We start from the raw sequence: 13,646 nt of genomic DNA, 5'->3' as shown, positions 1-13,646 counted from the left end.
TAAAAAATTGTTACTTGAGACAAAGAACATTTTACAGTAACAAAAGAGTTAAGCCATTAAGGAAATATAACAATTATAAACATATATGCACCAAACAGCAGAGCCCCCAGATATGTGAAGGATAAACTAACAGAAGCAAAGAGAGAAATGAGAATAGATTTGTGGTTGCTTAGGGCAGGGGGTGAGGGATAGAGCATGATAGAGCTATGATATGTATCTTATCCACATTAATATTCTGTGCCTTTGGTTTGGTGCTGTGTCTGCTCTGCCTCATTCATTGGTAGGAATTTGGTGATAAGTTAACCACAGCAACATTTGCTAAAACCCAGTGGTTCGAGTCTTGAAAAAGAACTCTAAGAGCCACTGTGATAGACCATCATCTCAAAGTTTCTTTAAGTGCTAGATTCTGTACTTGATTTAATGCCATTTTACAGTTTTTGGACTTAACCATCTCCCTAATTCATGACTGCTACTCTGAATTCACTGGACTCCCTATCCACTCTCCTAATTTGTATTTCTACTTCCAGAGGCTGCGTCATTGGACCTACCTTCCATTTTAATGTTCCTGCTCTGCACTTTGGTGATGTTTCCTTTGGTGAGTGTTTTTCCATTTGAAGTTAAAAATTGAGTGGAATTAGTTTTCCTTCTACATGGAAGGAGGAAGGTTTACCAAGAACCTCTCCTACCATTTTTTTAATAAGTAGCAGCTAAATGGGTCTAGGAATGTTCTCTCCTTTATCTGCAGCAGTGCATTTTGATGTCATTTCCATTTATATGTGGAAGTTATAACCATGTTCCAGGCATTAAGAGCTTTCAGGCTGTGGTCGCTCAGGCTCTTCCAGCAGTGGAAAAATGGAAAGCCTTAGACTTCACACTCCTATCTGAATGTTCTGAACACTCTATCTACCTATCTACCATCAGATTTTTTTTTTTTTAATTCTAGAGAGAGAGCGAGAGAGAGAGAGCACAAATGGGAGGAGTAGAGGGAGATGGAAAGGTTCTCAAGCAGACTCCATACTGATCTGGGAGCCCAGTGTCCAGCTCGATCTCATGACCCTGAGATCATGACCTGGGCCAAAAGCAAGAGGCAGATGCTCAACTAACTGCACCACCCAGGCGTCCCCTGAACACTCTATTTATGTTCAGATTCTGATTTGCCAGTCTGGCTACACAGCAACCTATGCACAGAGATGCTCTCAAGTTTCAAGTGAATTCAGTGGTGGTTTGACTCAGGTATTCTATCACTCCAAATGGAAGACGTCTGTATTTTTGTGTTGTCTTCTTGCTCAGTTACTTCCCTGAGTCATTTCTTCCTGTCTCAGCATTTCCAATAAAAAATCACAGCATTAGCAGTGGAAGTTTCCATTTATTGGTTCCATCTTATATTCTAATCACTGCTAAGTGAATTACATATAGTACTACATTTAAACCTTTTGGCAGTCCTTTGAGGAGATGTTATTTAGGATCCCCATTTTGGAGCTGGAGGAACTGAGCATTTGAACAGTTAAATAACTTACCATGGTCACACAGCAGTGGCAGAATGAGTATTTCAATGAGATCTGTCTAAATCATGCACAGTGAATGGGGTGCTGTTGCCCCAAAGGGGTAAAAATTGTTTGTTTGGGTTTTTTTTTTTTTAAAGCATAGATCTAATCAATGTTTATGGTCCTCCAAAGTTCAGTCCTATCCAACAGAATCTTATTCCGTAGTATTTAATATTCTCATTAGGGAGAAATTAATCTAACTTAAATTATGTTCAATGAATTGATTTCATGAAAAATTAATTCATCACAGTGGTTCTTTGAGGAGGTGATAATAATTTAGAAAAGGCTGAGAAACCACAGTCTGAATCCATACTCCCCAGTCCTTTCTATTTTTCTTTCGTTTCCTCCATTTTGACTTTCATTTCTTTTGTCTCAAGTAGGCCCATCTACTTGGGGGAAAATTTTTCTTCACAATGTATCTTTTCTTTACAAAAAGCTGATTCATAATTCCTTTATCAGTTGCTTTAATACTTAACATTTCCTAACATGTAAGAAAATCTGTATAAATGGAGTTCAATGTCTCTTAATTACTATAGAATATGAAAATGGCTGGAGAAATTTTTACAGATTTATTATGCATTTTAAGTCATAGAGTTTTTGAAGGGAAGTAAAAGTGACCTACAACTTGAAAATTGTCTGATGGCCAACTATGACAGACATACTCTCTCAAGGGTAATTGTGGCCGATCCACAATAAGAGGTCAATTACTTACCCAAAGATCTATGCAGTTATCCTCCAACAGCTCACCTGAGTCCATAGAGAGGTGTGGGTAACTGATGCATGACAGCGTCATGTCCTTCAACAGGCATTTAAATATGAACTCTAACATGGAATATTTAGAAAATGTGCCCACTTACATATTGCCTTGGAGGCAGAAAGCAGAATCTAAATAAGCACCTCAGTCATTCCAAGGAATCTCATTCTGATTCATTGTCTAGAAGCTGTCTTACTGTTCACTGCTGAAAGGTTAATGTCAATACTATACCAATGATAAGCCAATTTTTGAGCCCCAAGAATATCTGAGTCTAAAATTTAAAAAGCACCTAAGCCCCTAATAGTACATTTCAACAAAATATGGCAAACAGGAAGTGTATGTTTGTGCCTAAGATGCCACTGATTTATTCAAAATGCTGTATTTGATATTGGCAAGCTCTGGCTGACACAGTGGATAAAACCATGTATGCATGCTCTAAAGCTAGGTAGGTTTTTATTCCCCCATTAATGTCTTCCATTTGGTCTGTTGTTATCCCATTATTGGGCAATTAATTCATTGCTTCCTTGAGCTATAGAGATAATAATCAATTGCTATTTCTCATGGTTGGTCCAGCTAGAAGTTTTGGTAACTAGCTTAGGTGAAAATTGTGAACAGCTTATTTTTCTTTTGTTGTACGACATCTTATTGGGCCATTTGGTGATAAGGCAGGTAGGCAAGAAGTGGGAAGACACTGCAGACCCATGACCCAAGATTCCTCAGGGCTGAGATAGGAAAACTTATCCCTCCTAAGTCCACCTTCAAAATTCAAGTCTCATTTCTTTTAGTCTGGATATAGATTCCTTAATCTTCTCTGCAGTGTGGCAGAAAGTGTTATCAAAAACATACGTTTTTGCTTGCCAACAGGACATCTAGGGCTATTACATTTTCAAAACCAATTAGGCCAGTTAATTCAAACTACATGGCTGTGCTTTTGGATTCTGCACCCTAAAAGCCAAAGTCAGAGATAATTTTATGATACAAATTTCAAAATTATTTCATGATAATATTTTTAAGTCCTGAAGTTGGAACTAGAGCTCTCTCATGACTCCTACTGAAAGTATCATTATTTATTTCTCTAGAAAGATTGGCCTCCCATCACAAAGAAACATCATCCATGATGTTTCATCCATCCTGATTACTATCTCACGTGTGCAATTAGTGCTTTGATGGGGCAGACAAAGGTAAACATGTTATTGGCTCAGGGATGAAAGAATAATAAAGGTGCATAGAGTTCCAGATGCAAGAGAAATTAACTGTTACAGGAATGAGCCAGGGACTGGAAGAGTTTTCTTCCAAGATGACTGGCATATTGGATGGAGTACACAAGGTTTGCAGAGACTTGGAGTGTTGGCTAGTACATTGAGCTAACTAGAGTTGGTAATATTGTCCCTATATTGGCACTAAGACCCATTCTTGAAGAGGTGTCTGTTATAGGTTAGTGTTAGAGACAGGGCCTTTATTTGCTTAGAGACAAAGATTCTAGATTTGGCATCAGGGCCTCTTGAGATTGATCGTGTTAGACCATTATTAATATACTGAAGTAAACGAGAGGTATTAGTCCTGTTGGTTGGCATCTGAAATGTTTAATGTATGGCTATAAATATTTTAATGGTAGGATTGGGTGTTAGAGGACATATCTAATAATTAATTACATCGCCTGAAGCTACAGTAGCATGAGAGAATCAGATTATAGAATTTGGGTGGTGACTATCCCTGAAGGAACATTGAAGCTTTGATAAATCCTCAGATTCATCAAAGAGTAAGTAACAACTGATGCCAGATGATAGGCCCAAAGCGGCAGGGTCTGTATCTGCACACTCACTATTTTTCAGGAGCTACAAGAACATGTTAAATGAGAATAAGGAGTTTAGAAGTGTTCAGGTACTCAGTGGATCTGACCATTGGATAATTTGGTCTAAGAAATTAACGTCTGAGGACAAATTTGCTGGGATAAATATAGGGATTTTTAAAAAGCAACATGGTAGTTATCTTCCATGGTCCAGGTATGAACTGGTCATATTTCACTCAAAAAGAAATATTTAGGGGTGCCCAGGTGGCTCAGTGGGTTAAGCCTCTGCCTTCGGCTCAGGTCATGATCTCAGGGTCCTGGGATCGAGCCCGCATCAGGCTCTCTGCTCAGCAGGGACCCTGCTTCCCCCCTCTCTCTGCCTGCCTCTCTGCTTACTTGTGATCTCTCTCTCTCTGTCAAACAAAATCTTTTAAAAAAAATATTTAAATTGACTTTAGGAGGGTATAAGGTAGGCTGTAAATTAATTGTAATTGTCTCTTAGACTCTTAATTGCAATGATTATAGAAAGTCTTACAAAGGTTAGCAGAAAAAAATCATAGAAAGCATGAGGAAAGCCCTACACCCTGTAGTATTAAGAGTTGGTGCAAGCAGAAGCCCAGGGGGTGGCACTTGTATTCGTAATGAGCCTGCAGTCTTTAATAAAATAACATCCCTTCTTTCGTCTCCTTAACAAGCAGTGTGGGGTCTACAGATAGTTATGCAAGGAATTGTTCTAGCTAGAACGTTATAACTGGCTTTATTCTCGGAAAAACTTTTAGTTTCAGGGAAATAGTCTGAGCCGGTTGTTTGGGAGGACCCATCTGAAACCTTACACAAACCGTTTCCAGAGCACACCTGACGTTGTAAGACTGCTTCTCCCTCAAATGGTCAGGTGGACTAAGGCTGAGGCATCTATAATTGCAAGAATCCTTGCTGGGAGAGCTCAGGAGTTGAATGCAGCAATACCCGACTGTGAAACTGACTTTGGAGCAGTTCCCCTGGAATTGCCAAGAGAACCCTTCAAGTCCACTTAATCAGGCAATTCTTTTTCCATAACAGATCTCTTCCAAGTAGATTGTCAGATGGTATCACAAAGGAGATAGAAACGTGTTTCATCCAGCAGCCCTGATGTGTCGAGAAAGGCTCAGTCATGGGGACCTGGAGAAGCAGATGTGGTCACAATACCCCCTGCAGTGACATAGGAACTAGTCCCGAGACCAGCTGTGTTTTACTGCAGTAGGGTTCAAGGTGGAAAGAGTAGTGTTGGCATCTAGTAGAAATATGCATATTTGTTCTCGTTTCATTCTGAAAGTGGTGGCAGATACAGTGGCCACCTCAGGAGTCCAAAATTAGAGCTCAGTTTATAGCTTGCCAGACAAGGAGGATCCATATCTCTTAGAAAAGGACCAGGAGTCTCCCAGAACTGAATGTAGGAAGGCTAGATTTAACATGACAAAGTAGCTTTGTTGAAGGGAGGTAAAAGCTGGTGTGGCAGTCCCTGGCTGGCTCAAACGCAGTTTGTAAAGTCTCTCTCAGGAGAGGCTATTATTCGATTTTTTGTCATCGACCCTGAGTGCGTGAGCCTCAGACAGGTCCAGGATGAGTTATATAATGTCTTGGCAGGCCCTAGGTCACACAGCGGGGACACAGCGGGGAAAACCACACAGGCTTCTCCTTTAACACACCGGCAAATAAAAAGAGCAAATATGATTCAGTTTCTTTAAAAAATCTATATTCTATGTAAAAATTAAATGCAAAATATACTTTTGGAGGGCAAGTCACCACACAGGTAATAAGAGGCTGCTTCTGAGAGGGACCTGGATGGACATCAAGGCATAGTTTCATGTCTATTGTTGCTACATAGTAAGTGTATAAAAGTATTCATCGAAGAAAGTAAAGGAAAGGAAAGGGAAGGGGCGGGAAAGGAAGGAAGGAAAGAAGGGAGGGGGAAAGAGAAATAAAGAAATGTATTCGTTTGTTGTAGACTGAAGACTGTCAGTGGGAGGTGGAGTTAAGCAAACTGCAATGAGCTGCATAGACATTTGAGAGTTTTGACAATGCTAGCCAAGGTTGAAGTTCAAGGGAGGCTATAGTGAGGCTCTTACTTCTTACCTCACATTTTGTTTTCCAGGCTTCCCTCATACCTTGATATGTTCCCTCAATAATACCTCCTTGGTCCCCATGACCTTCAAACTGCGTGTCCCTGGGGATGGTGATGGCCATGAAAGCATTTCAAGTTGCCAGTATTCAGACTACAAAATGCCGTCTTGGAACAAGGACGAAATACGCATAATGCAACCAAAAGAATTCACCATCACTCCCAGCAGTGGTACCATTCGCCCCCAAGGATTTGCCGCTATCAGGGTAAAGTGCACAGCCTTCCAGCACATATGGGCAAGGAGCCAAACTCTCAAATATGTATTAGGGCCACAGCTAAGGTGTGCTTTACATGCCCACCATCAGTGGGAGACAGTGACCCTAATTCACGTGGGAAAGTGGGCCTTTAAGGCAGTAAACTACCGGGGCCAAAGAAACCAGATACAAATATATTGGGCGAAAAGAACTGACACTGCCCTAGTGGATTTCCATCAATCTAGATACACTGCCCTCACCAGAACGATGGATTCTAGCGATCTGTAGTACAACCACTGCTCTGTATAGACAGTACACTCATGGGTACAAATAGTAAAAGATTTAAGAATTCATTGATAATTAAAGTCCTACTTTCCTTTGGAATCTAATCGTTTATACCACTATAGGTCCAGATTTGTGCCCCAGATGATAACCCAGTTTATTCAGATTTTTAATACAAATCTGGGCTTCATGGTGAGTGTAGATGTGATATTCCTCACAGTGGTTTATATTTAGACCCACGGTGTGATGCTCTCTGGTAATGGCCACCAGCAGAATTATTTCACAGCTGACTGAGAAAGGTTTTACTGTCCTCCCTCACTGACTTTCGCTTCTCCAAATATTTGGGTCTAGCATTATTGAAGGCTACTAAATTGAAATTATTTTATCTTTTCCGGGAAAGAAAAAGTAAGATTTCCATAGCTAAGGTTGGTAATTTTCTGTTTGAATATTTAATTCAGCTATGGCCTTATCCCCTCACATTTTAAAAAATGTTTTATAATATCTCACCATGAATCCATTCATCCTCAATCTTTTCTGGGACTTTTTGGCTCTTGGAAGGGCTTCTCCATGGACCTAATGAAATTTATATTATATATTGTTACAACTTCTCGGAGGTGTGGTACTTACTCGGCTTGGGCTGCTAATTTTACCAACACTCTAGTCTGAGAGGCTGATAAACAACAGAAATTTATTTCTCACAGTTTGGAGACTGGACGTCTGAGATCAGGGAGACAGAATGGGAGGGTTCTGGTGAAGGGCCCCTTCTGGGTTGCAGACTGCTGACTTCCTGTGTCCTCGCATGGTGGGAGGAGCTGGGGCGCTCTGGGGGAGCTTTCCTATAAGAGCTCTATGGACTCTGAAAAACAATCTGAGGGGTTTGAAGTGGGGGGGTGGGGTGGTGGGAGGTTGGGGTACCAGGTGGTGGGTATTATAGAGGGCACGGCTTGCATGGAGCACTGGGTGTGGTGAAAAAATAATGAATAATGTTTTTCTGAAAATAAATAAATTGAAAAAAAAAAAAAAGAGCTCTACCCTCAAGACCTAATCACCCCCAGTGTCCCCACCTTCTAATTACCATCACACTACAGGTTGGGATTTCAATATAATGAATTTTGTTTGGGGGTGGGGGACAGGGTAGGGAGGACACAACCATTCAGATGATTGCAGTTCCTAGCTGTGACTTTCTCAGGATGAAATGCTGTTGCAAACAGCCTACACATTACCTACCTTTTCTTTTTGCCTTTCACACATGGCACTGGAAGATTTTAGGAGCCATAGCATCCATCTAGCAGCCTTCTGCCAGAACTTCTTATTTTTCTGCCTTCTAGCTCAGATAGAAACAAGGCCTCCTCACTCCAGGCCCTTCTGCACGTGGGGGCAGCTACTTCTCCCTGAATCTGACAAGTTTCCTTTCCAAATCCATGGCTCCATCTTCTTTTCCCTTTTATATTTGGAAAAACTTTCTCCAAGCTTCAGCTTTTTCTCCTGAACTATACTTCAGCCATGTCTGTGTAGACTCGAATTTGCATCCAGTGATTCCCTTTGCAACTAAGAAAAAAGTTCTAATTAGTCCTTCATACATAATTTATAGGTAGAAAAGCTTTCACTTCTGCCAGAAGCTATTCTCCCCACTTAGAAGCATCTCTTCCACTACAAATCATCTTAAGCAATTAAATATTGTGACAAGACTTCAACAGCCTGAATGGAAAATTTCACAATAATAAATAAAAAACATAGGGTAAAATATATATAGTGGGCACATATTGTCCTTGAATAGACCTTTATTTGGAGCTTCCTGTTTTTTGCTCTAATGATAAACATGGAGGGTAAAGGAGAGAGATGAGATTTTGATTTTTCTTTTTTTTTTTAGATTTTATTTATTTGTCAGAGAGAGAGAGCAAGCACAAGCAGAGGGAGTGGTGGACAGAAGGAGAAGCAGACTCCCCACGAGCAAGGAGCCCAATGCAGGACTTGATCCCAGGACCCTGGGATCAGGATCTGAGCTGAAGGCAGACGCTTAACCAACTGATCCACCCTGGCATCCCAAGATTTTGATTTTTCTTAAAAAGAAAATTATCTAGGGGCGCCTGGGTGGCCCAGTGGGTTAAAGCCTCTGCCTTTGGCTCAGGTCATGATCTTAGGGCCCTGGGATGGAGCCCCACATGGGGCTCTCTGCTCAGCAGGGAGCCTATATCCCCCCCCCCTCTGCCTGCCTCTCTGCCTACTTGTGATCTCTCTCTCTCTGTCAAATAAGTAAATTAAATCTTTTTTTAAAAAAAAGTATAACTTTAAAAAATATATTACAAAAAATTATCTAGTTGATTCCTTATGCCATTTTCTGGAACTGACATGGTCATGTTCATTTATTTTTCTCTAAGAGAGACTTAGCTATACTGTTTTATTGGTGTATTGAATTTTCATAGTTGACAGAGCCCAGAGGCATAGAGAACAATTTAAATTGAGTGATTAAAGTTTGTTTGATATGGCTCATCCTTCAGGGTAATTTTTCCCCTGATGCAAGTGTATGACTTCTTTGATACAGTCTTCTCAGAAATGAGCAAACCTATTGTGCCAAAAGCCATTTGGTTTCTAACCTGGCCTTTGAAAAAACTCAGCAGGCCCTGAACCCGAAATGTAACTTGTTCCGCTAAAAATGTAAAACCCCATACATCCCATAACAAAGTACTTAGAAGCTGTACTCCCCGTGTGGTCCTCCTCTGTTCCTTTCCCACTGCGTAGGGGGAGGGCTGGCCTTGCAGAAGAGCCGCTTCTCACCTTTTCCTTTCCAGGTGACCTTATGCTCCAACACTGTGCAGAAATACGAGCTAGCCCTGGTGGTGGACGTGGAGGGCATCGGGGAAGAAGTGCTGGCGCTCCTAATTACTGCAAGGTATCCCCCTCACCTGCTTTCTCTCTTCCCCAGCCCCGCTGAGCCGCCAGTGATGGGCTGCCTCTCCCAGAGGCAATGTGCCTGCAGTCGGTTCACACTGCCTTGGTTCTGCTTTCTTGGGGAAGGAGGCTGAATCTGATATTCAAATGACAAAGCTTTGAAACAGCCAACTGCACCTTTGGTGGACATAAGAGAAGGGATGTGCATGTGTGTTGCCGGTGTTAAGAATAATCGTGCTTTCTAATGGTCTGACTTTCCCAGTATATAACTAAAAAGGTTTTACCAGAAAGAGGCAAACAGTTGCTGGTTTTTATTTTTATCTTTAAATATAGTACTCCAGGGTTATGCCCAGAAAGAACAGTGCTGCCAGTCTTGCTGTGCGAGATCCATTTAGCGAGACAGTCCTGCTTCAGGACACTGTTATCACGAGTTCAATGCCACCTGAAGGAGGCCCTCTAACCACATCACCTCCTCAGAACCATCCCCACCTTCTCTGTGTTTTAATACAGGCAGCAATGGGCTCTGGGGCCAGGTGAAGATCCTAGCTCTGCCATTTATCACTTGTGTCTCCTTGACCAAGTTACTGTCTTTTCCAAAGGTTGGAGCATGACACCAACGATGAAGGTCATCCTAAGTAAATAAATATGGCCCACACTTTTGCCAAAGCAAACAGGTGTCCAGGTCTGAGCCTTTAGGGGGTATGTATGAAAATGCCATCATCTACATGAAATTACTTAGCAAAAACCTGATAACTCATCCATCCCTAGGGTTTAGCCCTCACAAGTTGCAGAAGATGTACTGCAAAGGACTTGAAGGTCAAGGCCTTGCTATGGTCTACTTAGTCTTCTTTCCAAAGACCTACCTAATGATTTTGTTTGTTTAAAAATAGCAAAAACTTTCCTCTGGTTCTTTCTATACCCAGGTTTACATTTTTGCTTAGTCTTGCATTTCATTTCTTTTCTGTGTGGGTTTATTCTGATACTTCCCTCCTCTCAGCTCCCCCTTCCCAGCTGATATCAATAGCAGATCCTGAATTTTAAAAAGGGGGGTGGGGCAGGGGATCTTCAGCAGCTATGAGTTTCCTGCCATATACTCTGTGACCCAAGTCAAATACTGCAAGTCCTACCTATTTCAGGTAGTAAAGGATTAGCTTTATGAAAGTCATCAGGTCAACTGGCAACTCCATTCTAGCTAAAAACGAACACCCATCCCATTCGAAACCTCAAACTTGAGGTTAACAAGACTCTCATGTCATTATTTTTGGTGTAATCTGTAGGAACTGCTTGAAGACCCTCAACAAAAGAATTGCTTTTAGAACTCGCAGAGAGCAGGCAGTGACAGCTTGCTGTGCCCTCTACCACAGGTTAATCATCTCTCACTGAGTGAGCTCTCGTTCAGTGCTCTGGGCACTGTGCTATATTATTCATTCGCAATACCTCCTATATTTCCCTCAACACTCTGAGAAGAGTTCATTATGCTAATGTCAGTCCCTAGAATTACCTTCATCACACCTCTGAGCAAAGTGGGACTCTGGGAGGGAAAGCTACTTGCTCAAGCTTGTACTTGTTAAGGTCAGCATTTGATAGTGGCTCTGATTCAGATGCCAGCGCTCCCCACCGTGGCGCTGTATTGCCACCACTGTCCATGCCAGTTCTGGGTTGAGCAGCTGTCTGAGCCTACAGCTCCAAGACAGCTGTTCTGCATAGGAATTAGAATTATTACCATAATTTAGTTGGTACAGACTGTAGCTAGTCCTTGGAGGACTCTGACTGGTCCAAAGTGTCACAGCTAGTTAGGATCCCATGCTGGTGGCATTGGCCCTATTTGACTTGGAAACCCATCCACCACCCTAAGGATCTTGCACTGTGGGGGCGCCTTGGGGAAACAAGGCCAAATATGAAAAACAATGGAAATGTCAGTCATTACCCATGGAGGACTGCTGTTTAAGGAGTCCTGCTTCTAGCCCTTTTTTGATTAAAAAGTGGTGACTGAGGGCTAAGGGATAAGGACAACAGGAGAGGAGATTTGAAAATGATTAATGTAGTCGTTAGAGAAAAACTTTGTGGCAGTGACAAATGGTGTTTAACTTGGGACTCAGCCTTCTCCATATGTAAACAAGCTCTCTATCCTTTTGAATTCTTTAATGGTGTCCTTCCTTTGAGCAGGTGTATTGTACCTACCCTCCACATGGTTAACTCAGAGGTGGACTTCGGGCGCTGCTTCCTGAAGTACCCCTACGAGAAAACAGTCCAGCTTGTCAATCAAGATGACCTCCCAGGATGCTATACGGTCCTGCCTCAGGTGAGTTACGTTATCCTTTTCTGGTGTTGATTTTTTTTTTCAGTTGGATTTTCTTGATGAGAAAGAGAAACCCTTCTAAAGAGCCATGTTCCTGAACACATGACCTTCTGTACTTCCTATTTTTTAACCCTGAGAAGATCTGGGCACAGGGTCATAAAGCCGCAGCTGGATTGCCACCCACATGATTAAGCGGCGACACACGTAAACAGTTATTAATTTCCCAGGTAAACTGCCTTTGATAAAGAAAGGAGAGGGTCAATTAAGCCAACATAAAGAAGTTATACCTGCAAATAATTGCCTATGAATTAAACTAGGAGTTTTCATTTATGGCCATGCCTGTGGCTTGAACAGCATCACTAAGATACAATACTTAGAAGCGGGCTTGTTGAACTAGAAGGCTAGAGTAACTACAAAAAAGAAAAAAAAAGGAAATCATCTCCTAATGTTTTATGAAATGGATCTGTCTGCATGCCACTACAACTTCCTAAGTGGGACACAAAGCAATTAAACACATGTGAATTAAAGATTCAAAAAGATCTCTACAGATCAAAGAAATGGAAGGTTACTAATGGGATGCAATTTAAATACAAATGCATTTGTATTTAAAACTCTATTGCTCTGGGACGCCTGGGTGGCTCAGTCAGTTGAGTGGCTGCCTTAGGCTTGGGTCATGATCCCCACGTCCTGGGATCGAGTCCCACATTGGACTCCCTGCACGGCAGGGAGCCTGCTTCTCCCTCTGCCTCTCTGCCTGCCACTCTGCCTGCCTGTGTGCTCTCTCTATGACAAATAAATAAAAATAAAATATTAAAAAAAACTCTATTGCTCTGTAAGGACAGTACTCTAATAAAAATTCATACCAAAAAAAAAAAAAAAAACCCACTCCCAAAAAACCAAATTATATGGGGTTTTTATTTGCCGGTAGGCTCAAAATGAGTTCAAAGACAAGTATGGAGGCCATGGAACCAAGACAGGTTAGGCTGTATCAGAGGAGCACAGTGGTCGGCTAAAGGAAGAAGATAGCCACTGGTCAAGGCAGTGCCAGACTTTGTGTTCAGATCTTGACATCAAAATTTTTAGTGGAAACATTAAAAAAAAAAAAAATTATGTGTGGAGTAACCAGGATGGCAATTGACATCATCTGGAAATTCAAGTTCTTTGAGAAGCACAGTGTTTAAACAGGAACAGAAAAGACTTAGCTAGGATGAAATAGCCATTTTTTACTAGTTGAAGGGCTATTATGTAAAAGAGGAAATTAGAATTACCCTATGGAGTTCTCTGAGACAAAACCAGAAGCCAGGATTTGGGTTTGATGAGAGCCAACTTTTCTAACTTTTAGGTGATTAACATTGAATAGGCTAGCCTTGAGTAGCACACGATCATCTCAAGAACTCAGAGCAGAGCCTGCCCCTGCAGTGATGAGGGAGCTTTTTCTGCACACCTTGGCTGGGAGAAGGGTGAGACACTTGCTTGGAGCACAGAATTTAGAGGGGAGCCCAAAAACTCAGCCATCAAAATAAATCACATTTTCATGTTACATTTTAAGAAATCAAAATTAATGCAAAATTAAAACAAAGTATCAAATATTAGATAAAGACAGAATCAGCATTGCTGATCTTCCCTTTGGCTTCAGGCACCCATGAGGCTGGGCAGAGCACTGCCGTATTGACCCGCTGAGTTGGATTAGGCCATGTTAGCCCATTCCAGGTGCACAAAGACCCTGGGGGTCTCTGG

The 13,646-nt window shown here is 41.6% G+C and overlaps 1 protein-coding gene across 1 annotated transcript in view; it reads left to right on the top strand.

Annotated features, from left to right (window-relative positions):
* The window catches only part of HYDIN (HYDIN axonemal central pair apparatus protein), a 326,268-nt gene that overhangs the window by 122,745 nt on the left and 189,877 nt on the right, over positions 1-13,646 (top strand). Inside the window, exons 13-16 of the mRNA XM_044255773.1 lie at positions 528-595; positions 6,219-6,451; positions 9,511-9,611; positions 11,777-11,912. Coding sequence (XP_044111708.1) covers positions 528-595; positions 6,219-6,451; positions 9,511-9,611; positions 11,777-11,912 — 538 coding nt within the window. The remainder of the gene's footprint in view (positions 1-527; positions 596-6,218; positions 6,452-9,510; positions 9,612-11,776; positions 11,913-13,646) is intronic.

The sequence above is a fragment of the Neovison vison genome, chromosome 7 (assembly GCF_020171115.1).
Source record: "Neovison vison isolate M4711 chromosome 7, ASM_NN_V1, whole genome shotgun sequence".
Taxonomy (NCBI): Eukaryota; Metazoa; Chordata; class Mammalia; order Carnivora; family Mustelidae; genus Neogale; species Neogale vison.
The sequence above is the reverse complement of the archived record's forward strand: the minus strand, read 5'-3'. Positions and strand labels throughout refer to the sequence as shown.